General features: G+C 39.1%; 2 protein-coding genes across 4 annotated transcripts in view; one reads left to right on the top strand and one right to left on the bottom strand.

The window, feature by feature from the left end:
* NSMCE2 (NSE2 (MMS21) homolog, SMC5-SMC6 complex SUMO ligase) overlaps positions 1 to 626 on the bottom strand; it is a 128,267-nt gene extending 127,641 nt beyond the window's left edge. The window contains exon 1 of the mRNA XM_071421788.1: positions 423 to 626. Within this exon, the coding sequence (XP_071277889.1) occupies positions 423 to 626 (204 nt within the window). The remainder of the gene's footprint in view (positions 1 to 422) is intronic.
* Positions 543 to 26,785, top strand: WASHC5 (WASH complex subunit 5). Of its 3 annotated transcripts, none has more exons than XM_071421784.1 (29): positions 543 to 680; positions 1,561 to 1,861; positions 4,310 to 4,455; positions 5,501 to 5,585; positions 5,850 to 5,950; positions 6,872 to 7,064; positions 7,632 to 7,784; positions 10,305 to 10,418; positions 11,568 to 11,739; positions 12,530 to 12,657; positions 12,961 to 13,090; positions 13,923 to 14,035; positions 14,678 to 14,844; positions 15,479 to 15,554; positions 16,240 to 16,350; positions 16,463 to 16,603; positions 18,027 to 18,107; positions 18,778 to 18,879; positions 19,465 to 19,644; positions 20,049 to 20,173; positions 20,551 to 20,713; positions 21,427 to 21,529; positions 21,641 to 21,720; positions 23,063 to 23,166; positions 23,661 to 23,790; positions 23,918 to 24,014; positions 24,421 to 24,574; positions 25,209 to 25,296; positions 26,343 to 26,785. In XM_071421784.1, the coding sequence occupies exons 2-29, from the start codon at positions 1,676 to 1,678 to the stop codon at positions 26,397 to 26,399; spliced, it is 3,480 nt and encodes a 1,159-aa protein (XP_071277885.1). In that variant the 5' UTR covers positions 543 to 680; positions 1,561 to 1,675; the 3' UTR covers positions 26,400 to 26,785. The 3 variants fall into 3 exon arrangements, with proteins under 3 accessions (XP_071277885.1, XP_071277886.1, XP_071277887.1); XM_071421785.1 differs by having other exon boundaries at positions 616 to 749; XM_071421786.1 differs by lacking the exons at positions 543 to 680; positions 1,561 to 1,861; positions 4,310 to 4,455; positions 5,501 to 5,585 and having other exon boundaries at positions 5,908 to 6,020.
* Positions 26,786 to 27,748: the final 963 nt, after the last annotated feature.

The following is a 27,748-nucleotide window of genomic DNA, read 5'->3' as shown; positions in this document are numbered from 1 at the left end:
AAAAACCTACAGTTTCTATTCTGTTCGCTATTTTAAATATTTGAGGACATTACCTGACTTTCTATGCTTCAATATCTCAAACTACGAAGGAGAGGTAAGAAAAAAGTATTATTTGCTTCTGTAACAGCAGCCCTACAGGTGTCAAGTGCTCTCTGAGCACCAGGATCAGGGTCCAGCCCCAGGCACACTCGGGGATGAGCGGCCCCAGGGAGACCCTTCCCTGTACGGGCGTGGGGAGCAGCGCCCGCCGAGCCGGAGGCCCCGCGCTCCCAGGGCCGCCTCACCCGCTCCAGGGCAGGCCGGGCAGGCCGGGCAGTCCCGCACCGAGACACGGCCCCGCACCCGTCCCGCCGCCGCTCCCGGGCCCTCGGAGGAGACGGGGCCGGTAGGGACAGCCACGCTCGCCAGCGGCCGCTGCTCACCTCGTCCCCGCAGCCCGAGAGTGCGGCTGTCCCAGGAGCGGCCTCACGCCGCCCTCCCGGCGGTACAGGCAGGCGGGCGGTAGCGCCGGGCACCGGGGCAGGCGGAATCGCCTCATCAGCCGGCGCCGTCATGTGATAGGAGGGCTCGGCTACGTCGTAGGGAGCGCCGCCGCCTCCCTCCCATCCTTCCCACTCTCCCTCCATCCTTCTGTTCCCGCAGCCGCCGCCGTCCCTGCCTGCGGGCGCTGCCGGGGCAAGGTGAGCGCACCGGGCGGCGCGGGTGCCGGCGGGAGCCGCTGAGGGAGCGAGGCCGCCCGGGTGCAAACTGTGAGTTTGGGGGGGGGGGCGGGACCGGACCGGAGCGGAGCGGGTTCGGAGCCCGTCCGGCCGTTGCCGGTCCGGGGCCCGCTGTGCGCCCTGTGGAGCAGAGCTTGCAGCGGCACTGGGGACCTGGGAGGGCTCCGGGCGCTCGCTCTGGGTCGGAACTGTCTTGGGACAGCTCACTGTCATCTGAAATGTATCGCAGTGGTTCGGGAAGTGTTTGCTGAAAAGTCAAACCTGGTCATGACTTCCCGTAAATGTTTCTGAAGCACAGACGCGTATTTTTGGTGCTGTACGTCGTGTCCCGCAGGAAACGTGGGAACGAATGAAACTGAGCAGGAAACGCGAGCACAGCATGGAAGCTCGTCCTTCAGCAATAAATGAAGGAACAGAGCTGTGTCATTTCCATCTGCTATGAAAGTTTTCCTTATTGCTAAAACTCGTTATGATCACTTTGGTTGTATTTTTAAAGGAGCTCCTAAAAACACATTTTGTGAAGTAGTTCTGCTTTCCTTGGGCCCAATCTCCTCACCTGGTAATAATTGCTTCACTATTTGTGACTGTTTCATTCTTCAATAGTGTTCTTCAGCTGTTCTCCATAAGCTCACACTTCCCCTGCCTGCTCACACAGGTCACTTCTCAAACTCAGTGTACATGCTGAAAATTAATTCTGTGCGTTTCTTTCATTTTACAAAGCTATGGATAATTTAGATTTCATTATTTGAAAGATTGGAGAGTATGCTTAAATATCCACAAATTAAACTATCAAAAACATGAATATAAACCACTCTGGATGCATGTGTGTTTGTTTTTACAGGTTATTAATGGCGCAGCTGGTTTCTTCATCAGGATTTCTACTTGCAGTAACCTAAAGAGTAAGGATCAGAATCAGACTGTAGGACTTCTGCTGCTCTGGCACATCCAGCTCCACAATGGTGGATTTTCTGGCTGAAAACAATCTCTGTGGTCAGGCAATTCTTCGGATTGTTTCCTGTGGAAATGCCATCATTGCAGAACTTCTGAGGCTTTCTGAATTTATTCCTGGTGTTTTCAGGCTAAAGGACAAGGCTGATCAGCAGAAGTATGGAGATATCATATTTGATTTCAGTTATTTCAAGGTAATCCTTTTATTGTTCAACTTCTTAAAGCATTGCTGTCCCACAGGAGGATGTTTTGGGTTGTGAAACAGCCATTCCTGACTATTGTGTTTATTACTACTACATCTTGCAAAATGAGTCATCTGGCCTGTGAATTTTGATAGATACCAATTATATAAAATGTGAGTATTGGATTCTGGGGAGGTAGTAGTAGTAGTAATTCCTGCAGGAGGTTCTGAGCCTGCATGGTTGGTTGTTTTCCTTCAGAGCAGAACTGTGGGCAGTATGCCCATCTTTCTTCTGTTAATCTGTAGCTTATTCTTTGCAGCCATGAAAACTGCTTTCCTGTCTGACAGTGCTGTGATTGTTCTTCCTCTGGATTTGTCACATGCACTGAATAAATAAATAAATAAGTCAAGGAGAAGTATCCATGGAAAGTCTTTATTTCCCTTTCAGAATTAGGCTTGCAGTACTAAGTTCCCTCTGTCATTTTCCAGCATGATTAAGAAGGAACAACAGAGACTCTAATCGGACTTTATTTGGACTGTACAATACAAGAAATGGTAATAATAAAGCAAGGGAGGCACTTCTAAAATTTAATTCTATTTCATTGTAGTAAAAGTTGTAAATTTCAGGCACTGTGAGGCTTAGATACTGAAAATCCAGAGCACAAATGATTTCACAGTTACCTTTAGATCTAAGTGCTTGGTAGAAGTCTTTTTTTTTGTAACACAAATTACTTGAAAATTTAAAAGCACATAGCTGTAATTGGTGAGAAATACAGTAATCCTTAAAGCCTCAGTATTTTTGAATGTTAAGAAAGCATAAGTGTGCTGTTTAAACCAAATAAATCCACAGAAGTCATACTGATAAAGCAGAGATTAGAGAATTTATAGATATTTTTACTGCAAATGCACCCCTTCTGTATACGTGCCTTGGTTTGAAAAGACAGGTGTGTGCTAAGGAAGGCAAGAGCCTCCCCTAAAATAGAAAATGTAAACCTTCTCCCTCCAAATTGTTATAAATTTGAAATTAAGGGGGGCTCTCAGGCAATGATATAGGAGCAGGAATAACAGTCCTTTATCAGGGAAGAAAATAAAAACAAAATAAATAATGCAGTAAAACAAAACAACATTGACAGAGTCAGAATATGACCTGACACCCTGTGGGTCAGGGTGTCGGTAGCAGTCCAGTTGGAATGGTGGCTGCAGCCCTCCTGGAGTGGCAGATGTGGTTCTGTTGGAGCAGTGACACTGTAGAAAGGTGTAGTCTTCCTCTAAAGAACCAGTGGAAGAGGCAGCTACACCTCTGGGAATCCAATGGAAAGGCTGCCCTGCTGTCCCAGAATCTGTCCCAGAATCTCAGATTATATCCAGGTGGGAATGCTTGGCTCCTCCCCCTGGGTGGAGCATCTCACAATGGGATGCTGTAGTTTGTAGCAGCCATGGGGAGACGCTCACTGGCCCATTAACAGCAGATGCCTCCCCCAGGGAGGATTGGTGTGTGGAAGAGATAAAGAAAACTGCCCAATTAACAGAAGATAACCACCACACCTCTAACAGATGGCAAATAGCATACACATTGGCTTGTAATCTAGGACAATGCACAATTCTTAGAATTAATTAATGAGGAGAGATTTGAGATTTGAAAAGTTGAAACTATTTACTTTGTCCATTTGAACTATAATGGCAGTTTGGCACCTGCTTTTATCCTTTGTTTTATGTAGATATTTTGCACACAAAGAAAAGCAAGACTGTTAGTTGGGTATTTTCAATAAAATTCTAATAATACTTCCAATGAAACTTTAGCATTATTTTCATTTAGTTGGTGATGGTAAGGTTGCGTGGTGCTTATGAGATATATCACAGTGGTAAAGGGTTACTATTGCTAAAGTTGTACTATTGCTTTAAGGAAGTCAGGTTCTTCATCCCAACTCCTTTCCCCCCATGATTGTTAATGAGAAAGTTTCTGCATTAATTCAGGAGATGAGTGCTGAGCTAGATGTAGAGTCTGTGGAAAAAACATGTCTAATATTTTCAAGCAGTTTGAATGTATGAGAAGGTACTAAGCTTTGTGACCCCTCAATGTTATAGTTTCTATCTGAGAAATCAACCAGAAGAAAAGTGTAAAGGAAAAAATTCCATCAGGGAGATAGCACTACAGAAAGCACCCAGTGCTTTCAGATGTAGTGGGGCTTTACTGAAAGCATTGGCTATTCTTTTCCATTGGTTATATTGGATAAATCATATTTAAAGTCATTACAGATTGTAACAAAGTGTAAAACTCATCTTTATGGAATCAATATTTAACCATAAAGTAGGTTAGAAAACTACAGATCCTTGTTTTGGTAAGAAATGGTAACTGGTTTGCACACGGGGATGGTTGTACATGGTCTGTGTCCTACTGTAGAGAAGTCAAGTGGAGATCAAAGTCAAGTATTATCTCTAAAGGTGAGTTTCTGTTTTTCAGGGGCCTGAGATATGTGAAGGCAAACTGGAAGCCAAGCCTGAGTTACTGGATTTAGATGAAGAATTTCGTGAAAACAACATTGAAATTTTGACAAGATTTTATTTAGCTTTTCAGAGTGTACATAAATACATTGTAGATTTAAACAGGTATGGTGTCTTATATACATATGGATTTTCAAAGATCAGATTACTGTTTTGTCTTATTGATGAGAAGCTTTTTCCTTAGAGACCAAATATACTCCTTGTTGAAGCATATTCCAGCTAACCTGGGTTGCTAGAGTGAACACTAATGTTTACTCCCACGGTTTCCTACCAGGGAACTGTGGGAGTAATATATGACTTGAAAACATTTAACCTCTCTACCTCAATTCCTCAATTGTAAATTTGAGTTAGTTTTTCTTTATCTTAGAGATTGTCCTGAAGACTTTTTTTTAATAAAAGGAGAATCCATATGATTAAGCTATTTTTTTTTGTCTTGCAAAACAGAATATCAGATAGTTTGGGGTTTTTTTAACTTTCATTGGCATTATTTTCTTGAACTTAATTTTTCAGTGAAGTTGCCATATTCTCAAGTTTGCCTCTCTGACATGTAAAAAACAAAATTAAACTTCATTAAATGCTGTAAGAAAAAGTTACTGAGAATCTTAAACATGAGAGTTGGTCTTATTATTGATGTTATATGAAAATATCAAATATTTGATATTACTTATTAAGTAATGTTACTGGAAAATCCTTTAATAGGAATAAATCATCTGTTAATTCAGGTGAACATAATCTATTTCTGGCTCTACCTTCCAAATTGCTATTGAGATCAATTTATGGTATTTCCAGGAGGTATACTTAGGTAACTTGAAAATATGACAGTTTTACTACATTATTGCATGGCAGCCTTCCCAGGCTGTATCCACCCATAAGAGGATGGAGCTGTAAGCTGCCAGGTGTCCTACAGTGTCTTTCACATACACCATCAGCATATGGAAGGAAACTTTTGCCAACTGGTTGGCACTAGCTAGGGGTTCCAGTCTCTCTTTTTTAGGAGAGCCTCTCTTCTTCTTTGTCTGAAAAATACCATGCTGCTTGTTCTAGGGAAATGTTCTGATGCATCTGTTGACTTTCAGAGAAAATGTCACTGATTGAGTTCTATTTTGAGAGCAAAACAGTCAATGACCAAAGTTTTTGTCGTGATTCCTAGATACTTAGATGACCTCAATGAAGGAATTTACATTCAGCAAACATTAGAAACCGTCCTCCTTAATGAAGATGGAAAACAGCTTCTAGTGAGTATTAACTAGTTTTGTACCAGTAGAAAATTAACACACTCAGTAAGAGCCAAACTAGACAAAAATTTAAGTTTACCAAATGTGTGGAAGTGCTGTGGCTCACTTCAAGGAGGACAAAGAGCAAAAATCATCAGCCTTTTCATGTTGTGTTGAGTACGTAGTTGACATTGGGTTAGTTTGCCAATACATGTTTTTCTTAAATATTGCTGCAAAATCGTGTTTATGTGATTTTCTTTCTTCATTCTTTCCCTTTCCAAACAGTGTGAAGCCCTGTATTTATATGGAGTCATGCTACTGGTCATTGACCAGAAGATTGAAGGAGAAGTCAGAGAAAGAATGTTGGTTTCCTACTACCGCTACAGGTCGTGTATACAGGTGTACAGGAGCACTCAAGGCTGAGATGTGTAACCTGCAGTATATTCAGTAACCTAGGTCATTGAATTAAGATAAATGGAAATATTGACACCTTTTTCATCAACTGACTTTCTACAGATAATTCAGCAGAACTCTCTGAATATCAGCAGAACTCCTTGCTTTAGCTTTTAGCTGTGTTTGCAAGTTCACCTGCAAAATGAGCAACAGATTTTTCATTCTGTTGCAACAGACATTTGAAGTCCACAAATAAACTTTTAGCTAAAGCTTTTAGGCTACAAGGGCCAGCTGTGAAAGTGTCACAGGTTCCCAAACATGCAAGGAAACTTCATGAAAAGTCCTGGCTACCTAGGTGACATATGTGTTGCAAGTCAGACTTCTTGTAGCACTTTATTAGGTAAATCAGTAACAAGTTTTACAGAGGAGGTTCTCAGCATCAGAGTATAACAGCTGGGGGCTTAAAGGGTATCAGTGCAAATCCTTCCACACATATAAAATGCTGCTTTGACTATGTTTATGCCTCCCAGTATATAATGAGAGATTCTTCAACTCTGGAATGCAAAAGTGAATTGACAAGGGGAATTCAGAAATAGGGAGAAAGAAAATGAAAATTTAAAAAACAAGGAGAAAAAAAAGAAGGGAACAAATTCTTCTCTGAATATAAAGCTCCTTCTTTCTGTTTCTGAGTTTAATTTTCTGTTTGTGCTTTTTCTGCTTATCTGGAATTTCAGTATGGACATTCATCAGTGTCCTATAACATGATATTAATGGAATAAACAATCAAAAACCTCCTTTAGACTTCAGCATTTTTTAATTTTCTTGTGAGAAGGGCGTGGTCACAAGGGGTGGGAGAAAAGGAAATTACTAGGTCATATAGCTCATACTCTTGTTCCTCTTTTTTTGTAAAACAGTGCAGCCCGATCCTCTGCTGACTCCAATTTAGATGACATTTGTAAATTGCTTCGAAGCACTGGATACTCGAGCCAGCCTGGAGCTAAAAGACCTCCAAACTACCCCGAGAGTTACTTCAGCAGGGTTCCTATAAGTGAAACATTCATTAGCATGGTTATCGGCCGCTTGCGGTCAGATGACATTTACAACCAGGTAAGCCACCCTGAGATAAAAGAGGGCTTTGAAGGGGAGCATCAGTTTGATTCTTAGGTCAATTGCTCAGCCATGAAGTACAGAAAAAAATAAATGACAAAGGTTGTAGGGACTCTTGAGGTCAGCTGGTCCGACCTGCTCAAGCACAGTCAGTGGGAGCAGATTGTACTGGGCTATATCCAGTTGGATTTTGAGTATCTCCAGAGGTACAAACCACAGAACCTCTCTGGGCAATCTGCTGCAGTACTTGGCCAGCCTTGCAGCAAAAAGCACCATATTTGTTTAATGTCTTATGATTGGACATATCTTACTTGACTCATTTACAGCATAGTAAAATCTTACTGTAGCGTGTTAAAAGTAGCACACATCTACACAGTCAACTTTTACACTCTGGAAATACATCTGGTAAATATGCTCTATGAGTAAGCATGTCTAGCTTACCTAAATAAATTTCTTGCCCCATAGTGTCTATAAACTGCACTCTTTAATGTGTCAGGTGGTTTATGATGCACTGTATTATGTTCAGCTTTGTTTTGTTATTTTTTTTTGTTTTGTTACTTTTTCCAGGTTTCAGCATATCCATTACCAGAACACCGCAGCACTGCCCTGGCTACTCAGGCTGCTATGCTCTATGTGATACTGTATTTTGACCCTTCTATTCTTCACACTCAACAAGCAAAAATGAGAGAGATTGTGGATAAATACTTTCCAGATAATTGGGTAAAAATTAATTCTGTTTTAAAACTGTTCCCTGTATTTAATGTTATAAGAGCAATAGAAATTATTGTTACATTATCTTTTATAGAAATGTAATAATAATCTAAAACTAGAACAGATTCTTCTCTGTGGAAATTTTACTTTGTTCAGACTGAAGCAGTCCAAGTAAAGCACTTTGGATAAGCATGGAAGGCTGTCCTTTGAAAGTGTAATTTATTGTCTTAAATGCTTCAGTCAACTACACTCTAATATCATCAAGATAAAGTAAGTACCAGGAAAATGTGTGATGGAATTTTAGGAATCTTGTAGTCCAGCCTTCTCCTCAAAGCTAAATCAAGCTGCTCAGGCCTTGCCCAGTTAGCTTTGGAAATGTCTAAGGTGAAGACTCTGCAGCTTGTATGGACACCTGTCGCTGTGCTTCATCACTCTCATGGTGAAGAATTTCTTCCTTCTGTACCACTGGAGTTTCCTTTGTTCTAGCTTGTGGCTGTTGCTTGTCTTTTCACTGTGCACCTCTGAGATGGGTCTGGCTCTGTCTTAGTCATAACTTCCCTTTAGGTAGTGGAAGACCACAGTCAGATTCCTTTGACATCTTTCTTCCAGTTTAAGCAAACCCTGTTCTTGCATACTGGGTCCCCACAAGTGTGTTGGTGGCCTCCTGTTCACCTCATTCCAGTTTGTGCATGACTGTCTCATACTGAGGAGCCCAAATCTGGACCCATTTCTCTCAATGAGACTCCATGAGAGCTCACTAGAAGGAAAGATTCACTTCCCCCAATCTGCTGGCTGCAGTCTGGCATAGCCCAGTGTCTGATTATTCTTTGTTGTCATAAGGCTGCATGTCTGATTCATGTTTGGTTTGTCCAGCAGGACACTTAGGTCCTTTTCTGCAGAATTGTGACACAGGCAGCCAGTTGTGTTGTTGCAAGGGTTTAGGTTTGTCCCAAGTACAGGATTTTGTAATTTCTGACTTTCATGTGGTTTCTGCTGGTGAATTCTACCAGAGTGTCAAGAATGCTGTAGAGGGCAATCCTGGTCCCAACAAATTATCCCACACTGATGTTCTTTGAAAACTTGTTTAAGGATTAGCTCTGTGCTATTGTCCAAATAACATAGAAGTTAAAGCTGTCACTGTGTGCTTCTATAGACCTTTTCAGGTGTAGTAATTAAAATGGAATTACTGTGTTTCAGTACTGAGATTTAGGATTTCCATCCAGAATCCCTAGTCTGCAAAAACTGCTGTTGAAATAGGCTGGCATATAAGAATGGAGTCCCTGGGTCATCTATATCAAAGGGAATCAGACTTAACAAAGAAACTACACATTAATTGTGTATCTCTGTTGGTTTCAAGTTGTATTCTCCTGTACCTTAAATGGAGCAGTGAAGCAGGTAGGGAAGAAACTGCAATAGCTGGCTATTTCAGTAGACATTAGAATCCCTCTGTTTCTGGAGAACTACAAGCTTATTTTTAGAAATGAGAACTTGGACACTGCAAATTTTTGATTATGTCAGCGTTTTATTAACTTGAGTTCATAGTACAAATTGATCTTTTTAGACATCAGCTATCTTCTTGTGGTCAGGTATGGATAAGTGAGCTGCATCATACAAAATACTCAACTCCTAAGCTGATTTCAAATTATTCTTAGCAGTTGAAGTGTAGCCTTTTGAGGAGCTGTCATCCACAGGAAATAATGAGCTTCACTTCAACAATGTGTGAGAGATCCTCATATCAGCAGACCTGGGTCCCATTTGCATTTACTTGACACTGCCAGAAGAGCTCAAAGGCTGACAGTGTCCCCTCAGTGTGATCATGCCTGTATGGAGGAATATTGGAGCATCACTATGACAAAACTCATAATCCCACAGCTCTGTACATCCTTCATCTGTCAGTAAACCAAGTCTTCTGTTTTTAATCAATTATCTTACAAATACTTGTTACTTACTCACCGTTCTGTATTTTTAATCATGCTTAAACTTGTGCAAGGAGTCTGCCATCAGTTTCTCTTTGCTCCTCAAAAATCATACTGTTTAATCATAATTTCTTTCTGTTGTGTCACTGTGAAAGATGCATTACAGTTTAATTTGGTCCTTTGGGCATCCTCACAGTAAGATTAATTAATCTCATTTTGCCCTCCCTATCATAGTTTTTTTTCCCTGGTTGATTTTATCAATCTTCTTTAGAGCATCATGGAAATGAAAAATAAATCAGGAGTTCATGGAGAGAAAAATTGAGTATCATATATAGTGAAAAAAAAAATTGAGTATCATATATAGTGACTGAAAGAACTGTCATCTTGTTTTCAGAACTAAGCTTCTAAATAATTGTGTGCCTTTTGTTTCAAAGTCTTCTTCTTCTTGCTTTCCAAAGGTGGTACACCAAAAAGTACTGCTACCAAAAAAGTTCAGGTATCTCTTATTTATACCCACAGCATATCCCTTTCTGTCATATTGCTAAATGTAAACCTTGTATTTTTCTTAATAATAACATAAATACAACTTATTGTTTTCTGCTTCCAATTTTAGGTCATTAGCATTTACATGGGAATCACTGTCAATCTGGCAGAAGCGTGGGAACCCTACAAAGCTGCTAAAACTGCCCTCAACTACACACTGGATCTTTCAAATGTCAAAGAGCAGGTACATAAACCAGCATTAAGTATTTTTAGCAAGATGTGTGGGCATCTGAAGTATATGACATCAATAATGCATGGATCTTTTCTTGCTGCCTACAATGTATGTGCCATATTGTCTGGCAAACTTGGGGAATATGAGTAGAAATTTTTCCTTCATCTTTAGGGAAGAAGTTAACCAAGTCGAACTCAATTAATAGTAAGTGTGGAAGGGGCTCAAAGCTGGTCTGTGAGCCAGAAGGGGTTAGTGAAAGAGAGGAGCTGATAAGAGTTGCCTTTGCTCCTGAAAGGAGCTTTACCAAGGCTGTCAGCCTGGAAACAAAGGAGAGAGAGAGATAAACATAGAGCAGGCTGCCTTGCTCCAATGAATATTATTTATACTTTATTCTACTTTATATTATTTATACTTTATTCTACTTTATATTATTTATACTTTATTCTGACTAATGAATAAGTATAAGCTTTGTGAAAGATTATAAAAAGACAGCATGCTATAAAATAAATCTAGAGAAGCCTTCTTAAATACAGTGTGTTCTTCAGTTTGTTATGACCAACAGTGACAAATAAGTATCTCCATTCTGTGATAGGTTTTTGTTGTTGTTCTTTCTCATTAGGCAATAAAATATTAGTACCATTGTTTAGGAATAATTCCTAGAGAGTATTTAAGTGAATATATAAAAAGTCTGCATTTTTGAAACATTATGCTTCCTGTGTAGCCTGGACTCTGGAACTACTTTCTGTGGGAACATATGTGCTATGTGTGCAGGCTGTTTTCTGACATAGGAAAACTGCTTATCAAAGTCTTCTCTCAGCTCTGCGTGTCTGCTTTTAGCTTCTGGGTCTCTTTGGGTCATTCCAGTGTTTTATTCCTAAGGGTTTTCACCCTGACCACCTGTGAGAAATACTTGTGCAACATCAACTTCTTGTATTTCTCACTTTAATTTGAGGGCTATATAAATCCTAGACAAGTATTGCCTTGCTTTAAAGTTTATCTTGCATCCTTTGTCGTGCACTTGCAGTGTATAACACTGCCTACTAGTAATGATAATAATTTTTATAGCACTTTTGTTAACTGTGTGCCCGCTAAGCTCTCAGGAGCATGGTGTATTCCATTGGAGGCAAGGATTCTGTTGATGCAGGCGTTGTGTGTTTCAAGGCCAGCAGGTACGCTGCAGTGACGGAGCGAGTGCACTCGCAGGTGCAGCAGTTCCTCAAGGAGGGCTGTCTGAGGGAGGAGCTGGTGCTGGACAACATTCCCAAGCTGCTGAATTGCCTGCGAGACTGCAACGTGGCCATCCGCTGGCTGATGCTGCACACTGCAGACACCAGTAAGGCACTGCTGAGCAGCTCTCAGTCCTGCTCCACTGCGGGGGGAAGTTCAGTTCTGCTGCTGTTGAAGTCAGCAGTTTCCTCTGCTGTTTGCAGGAGATTGTTGAGCTGTTGTTCTGCAAATAGTTTCCTAAAGCCTTGTCTGAAACGGCACATGCGTTTCCTCAGTTCTTGTGAGCTGAGCACGGATACAAAAATCAGTAGAAGTCATGATCTTGTTGAATAATATTCTGCAGAAAAACATCATTCTGAAAGTTTTACCTAGCTCCAAAAAGAAAGCAGTGGCCAGCTTCTTAAAATGTTAGTAATTAACAGGTTGAAACTAAGGTTTTTGTTCTGTTGAACTGAAATTCAGCTGAAACTGTTGAGTAATGTCTCTCATGTGAGTTTGGGTGTGTAAACTGACCTATTTAGACATTCCCTTATTTGAATGCTTGTGCTGTCTTTGAGGCTTCTTGATATGCAAGAGGGCTTCTGTTACACCTTCATACAATTTTTGTAATAGTTTTAGAAATACTGATCTTGGGGCTTCTTGATCAGAGGGACTAAATTTACATTTAGTTTAAGAAGCCTGCAGAAGTCTTAAGAAGGCTGAAGCACCACCAAAACCCTAATTATATTCTATTCAAAGGAATAGTTAGTCCATGTAAATGGAAAACAAGTGGGGGTTTACATACCAGAGCAAAATTTTTTTGCCTTCAAGCTCTTAAAAAGAATGTATTTACAAGGATTGAAAAGTTTGGCCAAATTCTGTGTAACAGTGGAGAAATGTTATCTTTCCATTTTCAGCTTGTGATCCAAATAACAAACGTCTCCGCCAGATAAAGGATCAAATTTTAACAGACTCAAGGTACAATTCCAGGATCCTTTTCCAGCTTCTTCTGGATACAGCTCAATTTGAATTCATTTTAAAAGAGGTAATGTGCTGCAAACCAGAGTCTTCTAAGATCTCTAACCTGAAAAATTCATTAGGTATTTTTAAAAGTGGCTTAAAATAAAAAAATCTTCATTGTACTGTTCTATAAAATTCAGTACGCTTCTGTCACTGCATGTCCATCACACTGTCTTAATGTTTTTAATTTTGTTTTTATATTCTGGCAAGATCTTGAAGTGATGTAGTAATCACTTAGTCAGTTCCATCTGTTTTCAGTATTTTATTTTATCTATTGTGATATGCCTCCTTGCCAGTTTTGTAAACCAAATGCTTTGGGTTTCGGTAGATGTTCAAGCAGATGCTGTCAGAAAAACAAGCGAAATGGGAGAACTATAAAAAAGAGGGATCTGAAAGAATGACTGAGCTTGCTGATGTCTTCTCAGGAGTTAAACCTCTTACTAGAGTGGAGAAAAATGGTAATTATTAAAAATTATACTGTGGGGGGAAAAAGTTATTTCAATTTATGTTTCTAAAGTGATACCAAAATAAAATACATGAGTCTAATAGTAATAATATAGGAACAATTTTCGTGTCCCTCAGCTGCCAAAGAGGTCTCTTTAGCTCTTGTCTTCTTTAGGTTTTCAGCACATATTTCATATGTAAGCAATATTTAGGTACCTAATATTTAGATGGCCCTATTTTTAAAACTATTTTTCATTCCTTTATTTAGATATACCAGTTAAAATTGTAAAATATTAGTTCACTTCTGTATGTATAATGGAGCTCACATTACCATGTTCTATGTACAAAGGAGTGAGAAGACCATGCCCATTAAATTTAGGGATGGTTTAACGTCTTCCCTAATTCTTTCCCTGGCTGTAACCTGGATTTCAATTGTATCAGCATTTTTAAAAGAAGAAAACCTTCTTTTACTTGTCCTCTACACTGAGTGATGTGCTCCTAGTTCTCTAAGGACTTAAAAGTTGAATCTGTGCTTCTTTCCAAATTCCTTGCACTGTTTTTTGAAACACCTATTTTTTTCTCTTGAACTGGTGAAAATAAGATTTTTTTAATGCCTATTTATGTTGGTAGGTGTTTTTACTGTTGCATGTGAAATTTACCTGAGCATTTGCCACTTTACAAGTGTACATGTTAAAAGACTATAAATGTACCAGTGAAATAAGAACTTGTAAAAATAATCTCCTGTATGTATAGCTTTTTGTTTCTTTTGACTAGCAAGTTCCCTGTATTTTTGGTGCCTATCATATATGAAGAGATTTCATTATTTTTTTCTTAATTCTTTCATAGAAAATCTACAGGCTTGGTTCAGAGAAATCTCCAAGCAAATAATGTCTCTGAACTATGATGATTCCACTGCAGCAGGCAGAAAAACCGTACAGCTAATACAGGCATTGGAAGAGGTATGGCAAAGACATTTTGAGTTAAATGACCTTGTTCTTCTGGAACAGCAGCATTTTTTACACATGTACTGACTTCTGATAGCAGAGATGCAGAACAGATTTGAATTTTAACAGCTGTTGAAATCTATTTGATCTTTGTTGTTACATATCTACAGTAAGCAGGAGTTTTGTATAAACCTTGGTGTTGTGAAATAAGGGATATAGTATGAAAGGTCATGCTACCTTTAGCTGAGGGTTTGTAGGTTTTTTTCAAAGAAATTAATTCAGTATTTAACATTATTTGGCAATATTACTCATTTTTTAGAAATGCTGAAAATAAATTAATTTGAAACTAAAAAGAGTGTTTTGAAAGGCAAAATAAAAAAAATCTGTATTTTTTCTGTGTGTGCTTCTTCTATTTCCAGTATATAAAAGAGTACTCAGAATGATGTTTCACAGTACACCTCCTTTAATAACTTTGTGAAATTTATTGTTAATACACTCCATAACAGGCCAGGATTGAAGTGTCTTACTGCTGCTAGCATCCAGAAGTAATATGTCAGTTTACTGATTATGTTTGTATTGCTGTCCTTAAAGATGAATAGAAAACAACAAAAAAAAGAGTCCTTTTATGAGTTTTACTTGTTTGTTTTTTAAATATAGGTCCAAGAGTTTCACCAGCTGGAAAGTAACCTGCAAGTTTGCCAGTTTCTGGCTGACACCCGCAAATTTCTCCATCAGATGATCCGAACTATCAACATTAAAGAAGAGGTCTTGATCACCATGCAGATAGTTGGTGATCTTTCCTATGCTTGGCAACTAATTGACAGGTATGTTATCAGGAACTTTTTCTTCCAGTCAGTAACCATTTGTAAAACTTGTGGGAAATCACATGCATAAATGTTATTAAGGCTATCAATGTTCCAATTTAAAAACAGTCTTGAAGCATTGTTCTGTGAGTTGTTGAGTATACTGAATTACAATCAGCTTGAATAGGAATTAACATCCATCCTTCTCAGGTTGTTAACTGCAGGTTAAATTATGGTGTAACTTCTTACTGTCTATCCTGTTCTAACTATAACAGCTTTGTTAACTTCCTGTCTCCATCCTTTAGTCTTATTAAGTGTTCTCCAAAATACTAGAGTTCATTTTTCAACCAAAAACAAATGAGGAAAGACTAATGCTCAAAACTCTGTTTCCATGGTGGGATTTTGCTGACCTGCTGCTTCATCCCATGGCTGTTCACCCTCCCTGATGCCTCATCTTTTGTCTCACCTCTCCTTTCTCACATAGGGTTTTTCTAACCAGTATCTCTTCAGACCTAAATTCTCCTTTAGTGAAGTTTGTTAGTGATCTCCTGTGCCATTTACACATTACACTGGTGCTGTTGACATACAATTAAACAGTTGAAAATAACAGTTCCAGGGGAAGAAACTGATTTGTTTTGTTTGTTTCCTACCCCAGCTTTACATCTATTATGCAAGACAGCATAAGAGTCAGTCCATCTATGGTAACTAAACTCAGAGCCACTTTCCTAAAGGTAAGTAGGAACAACACTGAACATACTTGAACACTGCAGCTCAATTCAAGCAGTTTGTTTAAAAGGTCTTAAGCTCTGAAATCAGTTAAGACTTCCTTGTACCAGATCTTCTATGTCTAGTTTTTTTAGACAGTATTAAATTAACTCAAGGTTAGTTTTAAGGAAAATAAAACCAAGTTATGCACGTTTTTATAATGCAACTGTTGCATTCCTCCTGTTAAGCAAGTAAGTCTCTTGTCCAGCCTCTACTCATTACAGTTGTTTTCTAGGGACATTGGTGCACAGATGGGATCTTCTGCATATGGATCAGAGCAGGCTGAAGGAATTTAAAAAGTTATGTTCTCTGTTCCCTTTGTCTGTTGATGAAGCTCTGGCTTCAGATGAAAATAATCATGTGTAGAAAGAAGAATAGGGATTAGTGTGAGTGAGGATATAAAATTACAACTGAAATGTCCCATGCAGCTATTTAGATTTTAACAATCTTAGGAAAGGTAGCCTGATGGATTGTTGGACTTCTTTGACTTTTAACAATTTTTTTTTCTCTTGGAAAGCATGGTATAACACTGCTCCTTAGGAAGAATCTAGTACTTTGGGTTGTAGGATAAGAGCCTGAGCAAGAGAATTCAAGCATATAATTTTCCTGAGAAAAGCAAACGTGGAGTTAAAATGTTAACATTATTTCTAGCTTGCTTCTGCTCTTGATTTGCCACTTCTCCGCATCAATCAAGCGAACAGTCCCGACCTCCTCAGTGTGTCCCAGTATTACTCTGGAGAGCTGGTCTCCTATGTGAGAAAGGTGGGTGCTTATGAGGCATAATTGCTTTGTTCTCTCTAATTTTTCTTAATTGAGGATTATTTTCTTAATAAGAATATTCTGACTCTGGGTGTTTCTTCTCTCATTTACAAAGGTTCTACAGATAATTCCAGAAAGCATGTTTACATCTCTTCTCAAAATCATAAAGCTCCAGACTCATGATATTATTGAAGTGCCTACTCGCCTTGATAAGGACAAGCTACGAGATTATGCTCAGCTGGGACCACGATATGAGGTGCAGTTAAAACAGGGAATTCTGAAAAAGCAAACCTTATAGGTGGCCAACTTTAACCTAAGTTTAAATCTACACAGCTCCATAGAGTTACAGTTTAACAGTGAAGTTAGATTTGTTGACTTAAAGTTAAACTGACAGGTGTTATTGTGAGCATTCCTTAGGTTTCACAAGGACAGATGAGTAACTTTTGAGCTTCTCTTTGTAGAAGTTTAAACTTTGAATCTTGTAGAGAAGGAGAAAAACAAAAGCTAAATAAATGTATAAATGAACATAAATATATTTTTATTTATTGGAGAGGATGGAACCCTGAAAACCTGAGTCTGAAATGAAGCCCTCCACATTTGGCATTCTTGTTCCAAGAGGAGAAGGTCAAAGACTGAATAAGCCAGCAAGGTTAAGCTTTTTGCTGTTCTCAAATGAGGAGAGGATGAAGGCATGTTGATTTGACCAGATAAAGCTGCTGTTGCTCATTTAGTCTCTGGTTTTTCTTCTGCATTGTAACCAGTCTGGAAGAGTGAGCAAAAATCAAAATTACGTGGTTTTATTTTCAGTAGAGGAAGATGCAACACAAAAACCTGAGCAGATCAGTAAGTCTTTCTCCCAGAGAATCTAATAATCAATTAAGATCCCAGCTTTTCCCTGGAGATTTTGCCGAAGTGCTCACTTGTTAGGTGTTTTCTGCAAACAAGCTGTGATCTCTGATTAAGCTGATGTTCAGTCCTGAACATTAGGTTTAGCTCCCCCATGAGACTTTTTAAAGTGAGTCTGGCTTGTGTGTGGGTGGGAGTGAAGGAGAAGGCAGTGTTCAGTAATGCTGTATTTTGAGACAGTAAAAGGAAAACAGATTATACTAAAGTTGTTTTCACTTCCAATTTCTGTTGAACTGTAGATCTGAAGGGTCTTCTCTATTCTGTATTGTAAACACCTGAAAGGCAAAAGACTGGCTTGTCTGAACTTTGAGCATAAGGATAATAATAACTGTAAATAATTGTAAAACTTCAAGTGAACGTGCTACCATATTAGATCAGTGGAAATACTGAGGTGGACTCACGGTGGCAGCAGGCTTTATTATAGAATAACTACTGTGACCTGTGTTCCCAGCCTGCTCAAAGGTACCAGCTCAGAGTTTTGTCCATAATATTTGTGCACACAAGATATGGCTGGTCTTCCCTTCTGTAAGCCCTCTGAAGCCTCTGAGAGATACTTGTTCTTTCCTACTGCTAATACACTTCTATTTATCTGACTAAAAGAAAGGTAACTTTATAAGTCAGTCTAGAACAAGATGTTGTTGAAAGTTGAAAGTATATCAGTGCAACTTATTTAAATCTAAAATAGGAAGCTACCACTGGGAAACACAGATTTTTGTTTTAGAGTAATTATTTACATCTATTGAATCCCTTCAGTGAATTTCTTTTTGTTACAGGTTGCCAAGCTAACCCATGCAATTTCAATCTTCACTGAAGGTATCCTCATGATGAAAACTACTTTAGTTGGTATCATCAAGGTAATGATCCATTATTTCAATAGGAAAAGGTTGTTTGGTGGCAATTAGTACTTTAGCACAGATTTCAGCACAATATATGAGACCTCAAGGAAAAATAAAACAATAAGAAAATAGAAGTTTGCATGCAGTTTTCCAACAGTGATGCCTAAATTGGCAGCCAGATAAGAACTATATTTTTTCCAGGTTCCTAGGAACCCACAGTCCCTATTATTAATAGATTCATCCACTGTACTTGGTGATCATTGGAAGTTTTTCCTGTTGGAAAACTTTTCTGAAGAGCTGTTTCTTCCATTGGTATAACCTGTCCTGCAGTTTTACATTAAGGCTGCATTGATACCTCTTTGAGGACTAGAAGCAAGTATTCTTGAAGAAACATACACTTCTTAATGCATACTGGCTTCTTAGAATTGTACAACGTTCTCAGCAGATCATGAACAAAATTTGAATATGGGAACTACAAACCTTTGCCTTTAACTTAAAGAAATAATTTATTCACTAGTAGAAGTATGTAAATTGTTTATTCTTTGAACAAGCTCTGGTGGCTAAGTGCAACTGTTAACAGTGCTTTCCTGTTTTTCAAAAGTATTTAATATCTTCCTAGGTACAAAATAAATCTTTGATATTTTTAATACCCTTCTGACTTTAAAGGAAAAGTGTTTATTCTACTTAGGTGGACCCAAAACAGTTACTAGAGGATGGAATAAGGAAGGAGCTGGTAAAACGGGTGGCCCTGGCTCTTCACAGGGGCCTCATCTTTAATCCTAGAGCCAAGGTTGGTTTAATTTTTTTTGTATCTTTTATTATACTGCCTTCTAAAAAATAGTTTATGCTTTTACATGCAGATTTCCTCTTTGTAAAAATAGTTTTGGACTACTGAAGGTTATTTGGAATTCTTTATTTGATGTTCAAATGAGTTTATAAACTGCCAAGTGTACATAGAATTAAAAAACATCTTTTTATTCTATTCCAAAGTGTCCTGTCAATTCTGAATTCACAGTACTGCCTTTGTCTGTGATGATTGACAGGTTATATAAGCCAAGTAAACATAGATAGGCATTGATAAAATAAGGAGTCACTCCTTGTTTTGATCCTGTCCAGATTGTTGAATCTTCTAGATCAATCAATAGTACCACTGAAGGCAAAAATAAATACAAAAAGATGGAGGAAAAAATATTTAGTAAGAATTAATTCAGATATCAAATTTTGATAAATTTCTCAATGCTTTTCAGATCCAGCTGGACCACAGTGAAATGCTCTAGAGGTTGTTCTCTAAGGGTATTTAGAAGCCTTTTACATTTTCTTTGAATTCTACATGTTCACAGTTCTGGTTTTATCTTTTTGTTCTTGTTGTCTCCAGCCAAGTGAACTCATGCCCAAACTGAAGGAAATGGCAGCTACAATGGATGGGTTCCATCGATCATTTGAATATATCCAGGATTATGTCAACATATATGGTTTAAAAATTTGGCAGGAGGAAGTGTCTCGTATTATTAACTACAACGTGGAGCAGGAGTGCAATAACTTCTTAAGAACAAAGGTGCTACTCAAACCCAAAAATAACAAAAAAGTTGATAAACGCCTTTAGAGTTGGCTGTTAGAACCTGTGACTGATGGAGCATGTGTACCCATGGTTCATACCACTGTAACTTTAACTGAATGTGCTAACTACTGTGTAAAACTGCCCCCAGTTTATTCTGAAATGTTGCAGCATCTCCCCTGCATTATTTGTACATAAAAGTACCCAAAATAGAATATTTTAGTATATTTTTGTAATAAGATTCATTCTTCTCTTTGCTTTATTCTGTTTTTATAGTGTTCTGCTATGTGTCATTTACAATATTGTGTTGCAGTGTGCCCCTTTTAAATCAAACAAAAGGAAAATTTCTAAATTAAAAAGGTGCAATGGGAACACTACAAATTACTGTAAAACTTATTTTTCAGATTCAAGACTGGCAAAGTATATACCAGTCTACTCATATTCCTATACCAAAATTCACACCTGTGGATGAATCTGTAACATTTATTGGTCGTCTTTGCAGAGAAATCCTGAGGATCACAGATCCAAAGTAAGTACTTTGTGTCACCATGCATTGGATAGCTCCAATTCCACCATACACAAACCAAAATACAAGAGATAGGTTTTCCTTAGCTGTCATATCTTTATCTAAAACCAGATTTACCCAGTCCATGCTGTACATTTTAAAGGTTAGTCTAGAAAAGTGGTGATTTTAGTCTAAGAAGGAAAACAGTGTGTTCAACAAATGGAGGAGAGAGAAATCAGGGACGAGTGACAGAGCCCTGGTGGAGAGAGGAATAGCTAAACATCACTGGAGATATTTGGAGAGTCTTTCTCATTTGTCTAAGAAAGGTAACTCATTACTGAGAGTATCACAGGAACTATCTGCAGCTTTTTCTGAAGTTGTTTGCTGATTTTTTCCCTCAGAATCACGTGTTACATTGACCAGATGAATACCTGGTACGATATCAAAACTCATCAGGAAGTAACCAATAGTCGTCTCTTCTCAGAGATCCAAGATACTTTGGGTACCTTTGGTCTCAATGGCTTAGACAGGCTGCTGTGTTTCATGATTGTAAAGGAGCTGCAGGTAATTTTTGAACTTCAGTTTCTCAAGGCCACAGTGCTTTGTTGTTTAATAATGAAATTTTTAAAAAAATCTGTTCATTACTGAAATGGTAAAATTAAATCAAAAGCATTTGAAAAATGGTTGTTCAACTGCAAAAGTGAGAATTTCAGTTACAGATAAAATTATGGAAGTTGGTGCTCTTAAGTAAATGTTGCTGTGTAATTCCAGGTTGTGTGGGGATGCTTTCTGAAGGTGTGCACTGTGTGTGTACTTAAAAGTTGATTTCAGGTCATCTTCTATTTTTCTGTCTAGAATATCAACAAAGATTGTTTGGGTCTACCATGATGCATAAGGTGTCAATTCTGTGAAATTACTGTTTCCCTAGTACCTGTTATGTGAAACCAAGTTTTTTTTTGTTTCCTGAGAAGAATCTAGTTCTAGCCTGGTTAGAGATTTTAGGGGAAATAAGTATCAACAAACACAGTTCTTCCTGAAAAATTGAATTACTACTTGTCCAGAGTGGATATTAGATACTGACAAAGGGGATCTTCTTAATGTCCTAACATTGATTAACATAACTCCAAAAAGCAAAAATTGTAACTACGCAATTCCTCAACTCTTCATCTATGGAAACAGTCTTTCTGCTGTTAAAAAATGTGGCTCCTGTGCCATCAAGATTAATCATAGAGTGCATGTGTGATAATTTTACTTACTTCTTTCTTTCTTTTATTTAGAATTTCCTGAGCATGTTTCAGAAAAATATATTGCGTGACAGGTCAGTACAAGACACCTTAAAAGCACTCATGAGTGCTGTCAGTCCCCTCAAAGGAATCATAGGTAAGTGCTTACTGGTTAACATGGAAGGGAGCAATTGTCTTTGTACTCTTTCATTTATTTCTCTTCTTACTTGTTCTTTTTTTTAATGCCTCACCCTTCTTCTTTTCTCAGCAAATTCAAACAAGGTTTATTCTGCAGCTATTGCAAAAACACAGAAGATCTGGACAGCTTATTTAGACTCCATAATGAAGGTAGGTTCATGTGACTTATTCAGCCAGAATTCATTCGAGGCTCTTTGGTTATATTGGCCCCTCAATTCAGGAGGGACATGGGGGTGCTGGAGCATGTCCAGAAAAGGGCAGCAGAGCTGGTGAAGGCTCTAGAGGGTAAGTCCTGTGAGGAGCAGCTAAGGGACTTGGGGGTGTTTAGTCTGGAGAAAAGGAGGCTGAGGGGGGACCTTACCACTCTCTACAACTCTCTGAAAGGAGGCTCTAGCCAGGTGAAGGTTGGCCTCTTCTCTCAGGTAACAGTGACAGGACAAGAGGACATGGCCTCAAACTGCACCAGGGGAGGTTGAGGTTGGACATCAGGAGGAATTTCTTCATAGAAAAGGTTGTTAAACATTGAAACAGGCTGCCCAGGGAAGTGTGGAGTCACTGTCAGGTCACAGTCTGTTTGAGGACAGACTGGATGTGGCACTCAGTGCCAGGGTTTAGTTCACAAGGTGGTGTTTGGTCATAGGTTGGAATCAATGATTTCAGGGGTCTCTTCCAATCTTAAAGGTTCTGTGATATTTGAATCTGCTTATTTTACTATGTTGTATTATATTGACTTGGAATTATGTAGCATCACAAGTGAAGCAGGCTTGGGTTTGCAAGAGCTCCTGAGCTTCATTTGTGTGGGCACCTCATACTCCACAAAGTGCTTAGCACTGAGTTTCATAAGAAATCATTCACCAAAAGCAGAGTCTGGCACTAGAGATCTGATCTGGGCAGACAAGGTTAGTGTTCAGTGCCAGGAACTCTTGAGCCTCCTCGCAGTGCCTTGTGACCATGGTATGCCCGAGGATAAAGTTTGGAGCAGTAGCATTTCCCAGACTTGCCTTGCCACAGAAGGCATTGTACTGTGCTGAGGATTTAAACAAGCTGTCCCACTATCTTCCTCTTTATCTTGTCTCTGTAATGATATATGGGGAGCAGCATTTCTCAGAGTGCTGTGGATGTTTATGTTAGTGGAGTGAAGAGGAAAGGGCAGGGAAGGAGAAGGTTGACTGCAACGAGCCTCTCTGATGCTTTCTTACCCTGCTGTGCTGACCTTAAGATGTACAGAGAGGTGGGAAGCAGAGTGCAGGCACTTTCACTGACCAATGAAAAGCATTTTCACTGACCAATGAAAGTAACTGGGGTTTTATACCTGGTACCTTTTTTGTGCCCATTCCCTTTGGCCTCTACCTGTGACCAGGAACTGTGTGTAAACTTCAAGCACTGTGACTACATCCCTGCTCTGAGTGCACTGTGCAGTTGGGGTCAGTCTTTAGCTGACTCTTCCTTCATTGCATTCAGTATAACACCCTTTTTGTGTTTGTGTCAACAGGTTGGTCAGATGCAGATTTTAAGGCGACAGATTACCAATCAATTAAATTATTCCTGCAGGTTTGACTCCAAGCATTTGGCTGCTGCTTTGGAAAATCTCAATAAGTAAGAAGCAAAATGTGCTGAAGAGTTGCTTGTATCTCTGTGATGTAATTGTTATCAGCTCAGCAATCCTTAAAATCTAAAATTAGAAAAATCTATAATTACAAAATCTAAAATCTATAGCAAAATGTGGCATCTGATTTGTGTGCTGGTTTTTGTTGATCAGTATTTGAATTTTAACCCAGCAAAAACATTAAAAATAAATACTTGGCAAGCAACTAGTTTGAACATGCAGTTTCTCATAGCATTTGGTTATACCTGGTTCTGAACTCATATTTAGATGAGAAAAAGGAACAGAATATGTGTGGTGCTGATTTTGAATCAAATATGATGTTTGTAAAAAGGTACTCCAGAGAAGGTGTTTTACTCTTGATTGTGGCCATGTAGAGGTTTTTGTACCTTTGAAATTTTTATATTAATATGACATGTGGGCATCATGTAAGGTTTATTTGGGGATAATTTTTAAAATTATTTAATATAATCTGTTTTCCTTTTAGAGCAATACTGGCTGACATTGAAGCACATTATCAGAACCCATTACTACCTTATCCTAAAGAAGACAACACTCTTTTATATGAAATCACAGCTTATCTGGAAGCTGCTGGCATTCACAATCCATTAAATAAGGTCAGGCATACATTCTGGTGCTTGGTGCAGTTTGTTTTGTTCTATTTTTTTTCTTTCTATTTTTTTTTAACTGAGAAAAAAAATAATATGTAGAAGACCTGTACTACTCTTTTTTTTTCCCCCTCAGATCTACATAACAACAAAACGTCTGCCATATTTTCCCACCGTCAACTTCCTATTCCTCATTTCTCAGTTTCCCAAACTTCAGTACAACAGAAATTTAGGTAATGTGTAAGTTGCTGTTTGTCTAAATCTAATTAAAACCTATGTGAAATTATCTGTAGAGAAGATAGTAAAATTACCTGCATAGAAAATACACAGTTCCTGACTTTATCAGGTCAGACAGTTTTGTTATACTATTTAAGCCAAATACAATAAGGTAGGAAACAGAATCCAGACTCCTGGGTTTCTCATTCTATCCTGTGCCTCAGTTAATATCATTAAGCCATTCACCATGGAAGACATGCAGTTGTTACATTAGTTTTGGACTTTCTTGTGTGAGCAAGCAGAAGGGGAGACAGCAAAAAAAGCCATGAAGAGTACATTACCTAAGTTAGCCTGTGCTGTAAGAATATGTTCTGGTTTATAAACATAAACATATATGTATTGTTTTGGGCTTTTTCTGTGCAGGAGTGGTGTGCAAGCGGCCAGCTGATCAAATTGACTGGCTGCCTTTGGTTCTGGGGCTGCTTACCCTGTTGAAACAGTTCCACTCAAGATACACAGAACAATTTTTGGCTCTGATTGGTCAGTTTATTCGTTCAACAATGGAGCAATGCACAAGGTACCCATGTTTTACTTTTTACCCAAGTATCTATCACCTCTGTGAAGAGGACTTCAGCAGTGAAAAAGCACTGCATTTTCAGCATTTTTGCTAGCAGAGTATAGTTGACATTTGCAGTCTTTCAGTACTTGAAGGGATCCTATAAAAAAGGTGGAGAGGATCTTTTTACATGGGCAGACAGGGACAGGAAAAGGGAGAATGATTTAAACTAAAAGAGGGGGGACACTGAGATTAATGTTAGGAGGAAATTCTTTCCCATGAGGGTAGTGAGGCACTGGAATGGGTTTCACAGAGAAATGGTGGATGCTCCTCCATACCTGGAGGTGTTCAAGGCCAGGTTGGATGGGGCCCTGAGAAAACTGGTCCACAGAAAATTGTCCCTGCCCATGGCAGGCCTCTTGTAAAATCATGATCTTTAATGTTCCTTCCAGCCCAAACCATTCCATGATTGCATTAGACAATAACAACAATATATTTTACTAAATAGAAGATTAAAACAGAATTTCTATTTGTAATGGAAACACATGACACCTAATAGAAATGATGTTATTTGAAGGCTGGCATTTTCAGGTAATTTAATCCAAGTAACTGGTTGATAAGTAAGAGTGTGATCTCCATGGTGGTTTAATTTTAGCCAGAAGATTCCAGAAATGCCTGCTGATGTAGTGGGTGCCCTCATGTTCCTGGAAGATTACATTCGATACACCAAGTTACCAAGAAAGGTAAGAAAGAATTCCATGTCTCTAAATATGCCCCTAAACACCCCAACCATTTTCCCTGGAAAAAGGAGCAAGAAATGTGTGCTCCCACTCCACTTCAGCCAATTAAGGGATCTGGCCAGGGAGACACTGCCCACACCCTCCATTTGTACTACAAATGAGCCAACATAACAAATAACAGCTCAGGGTCCTGCTGATGCAGAAGCAGCCCTCGTTTGTAGAGTTCAGTCCCATTACTACAGGAATAAATAGATGAATACTGATAAATAAAGGATTTCACCTTTGTGCTAATTTCAAAGCAGTCTGTTAAATTTAATCTTCAGTGTATAATGCTGGGGGCTGTTGGGAAGGAAAGGAATAAAATAGAAGTTCCAAGGTATTTCCAAGTAATACTAAACAGTATTCTAAACACAGGGCAAAAAGCTAATTGGATAGTCCAAATTTTGGTGAAACACTGTATCCAGTCTTTCCTTCACTTCCTGCCAAAGGCTGATTTCCCAGGCAGCTTCCTTGTCTCACATGCAAGGGAAATGCTAAAAATCTACTTGTAGAGAGACTTTGTTTCATGTTTAAATGCAACTTAACTACATTTGAAGATTATATATTCTTTATATATAGTATTCAAAATAAGTCATAATCCTGATTGCTATATATAGGCTGTACCTCCGTGGTTCTTGAGTAAACATTCAATGGCCATTTCCCAGCTTACATTCACAATGAGGAGAGTGAGTTTCTTCCAGTCTCCTCTTCCCAGCCCACAGTTCTGTGTGGTGGAAGGTCCCTGTGTCAGTCCTGCAGCTGCAGGTGATGCTGTGTGGAGCCCACAGGGAGGACAGCAGCATTCCTCCAGTCCTACTCTGTTCCTGTGCTCCTGGCATCTCCTCCCAGCCCTGACTGGGCTGTTCCTTCCTTTGAGCACATCCTGATTCCAGGGTGGCTCAGGTCAGTAGTGTGTGTGCTCCAGTCATGGATCTGGTATGCTTGTAATGGATGAATGGACAACAAATGGATAATGCAAATGCCCCACTGTGCCTTCCTGTGTCCCTCAGGTTGTTGAAGCACACGTGCCAAGCTTCATTTTTGATGAATTCAGAACTGTTCTATGAATATGGAGATGGACCAAGACTTTTCACCAAACCTGAAATGAGGCTTTTCTCCAAACCTGAAATGAGGAGTTGGGGCCTGAGGGTGAGGCAAGTACAGCTGTTCAGAACTGTGTCTTTTCTTTGCTTCAAGGCAGTGCCTACAGCTGTCTCTGTGAAATGTAACCATCAGCACTAGTCTATATAACCCTTGTTTAAATCTTGGCATGATACACAGCGTGTATCTCCTCTAAACAGTGTACATTTTGTACTGCACATTATAAATGCTGCATGTAATTGTTTATGTAAAAATCATTTAGGTTTTTTGTTCTGAAGAACTATCTGTGGAAGTTTGACTTTTGTATCAGAAATGAGCAATGAAATTGAAAATAAAGGTGTTGGATAGTTTACCAGGACTGATGATTCTAAATACAATTTTCTTTTTAAAAGAACCAGGAGTATGCATATACAGTGTAAAGAGGTTTGATGTCTGCCTATGTGCTACAAACAGTGTAATTCTATAGAGGACATAAAATAATTAATTATTTGTTGCTGAAAAGTCCTGTTAGGCTAATTAAAGGCACAACTATTAGTGTAACTGTAACATTTCTAATGTTGGGGAACAAGATGTTTAGTCACATAATTTTCACTCATGGTACATGCAATGTCCCAGCCTTAAGGGGAAGGGAGCACCCAAGATTCACAGATGCTCGTGGTCTAAAGGAATGACAGAAGAGGGTCCACGAAAACTCTCAAAGTTTTATTAGTAAATTACACATTTGACATGGAAATTGATGTGTTAGTCCCTGACCTCCTGCCTAAGCACACAGCAGTGGGGCTTGGAAAAGGAGTGGGATCAAAGGTGGGGTGATGAGGGGGATAGAGGAAGAGAGATGGTTGAAAGAGGGGGAGAGAGAGAGAAAGAAAGGAAGAAAGAGAGCAAAAGAGATCACCAGTCCTGGCTCCAGCACGGATCCAGCTGATGGTGTCTCCTGGGCTGCACACCCAGGCTTTGTGGGGGTACTTTTTTATAGATAAGTTTTTCCCACCCTAGAGATAACTTTCTTGACTGTCTTGTTCTTATCTCCACGAGTCAGAACGAGGACATTTGTCTCCCATTTCCCTTCCTCCTATGCCTCCTTTTGCATCCACAACAATCCTTGGCTGTTATTGCCATAATCCTTGATGGCTCAGTTTTTGGAGTTTGCTACATGCACAAGCCCCCTCATCTTCCAAGCTTCCACAGTATGGAACATTTTACACCTGGCTTGATTATCTAGCATGGGGCTGCTGTGCAATTGGCAGCAGGGGCTGTTACCCTATCAGAGGGACAGCCTGGTGATTATCAGACTGAAAAAGAGGAGGCAGAGGCC

Source organism: Agelaius tricolor, unplaced genomic scaffold (genome assembly GCF_023055355.1).
Source record: "Agelaius tricolor isolate 1412-34295 unplaced genomic scaffold, bAgeTri1.0.p SCAF_2, whole genome shotgun sequence".
Taxonomy (NCBI): Eukaryota; Metazoa; Chordata; class Aves; order Passeriformes; family Icteridae; genus Agelaius; species Agelaius tricolor.
Note: the sequence above shows the minus strand (reverse complement) of the source record. Positions and strands in the feature narration are given on the sequence as shown.

Coding starts and splice junctions, on each gene's coding strand:
- WASHC5 (XM_071421784.1), top strand. CDS start 1,676: ATGGTGGATTTTCTGGCTGAAAACAATCTCTGTGGTCAGGCAATTCTT. Junction 7,065..7,631: donor CAGATGACATTTACAACCAG/GTAAGCCACCCT, acceptor TACTTTTTCCAG/GTTTCAGCATATCCATTACC. Junction 19,645..20,048: donor ATAACTTCTTAAGAACAAAG/GTGCTACTCAAA, acceptor CTTATTTTTCAG/ATTCAAGACTGGCAAAGTAT.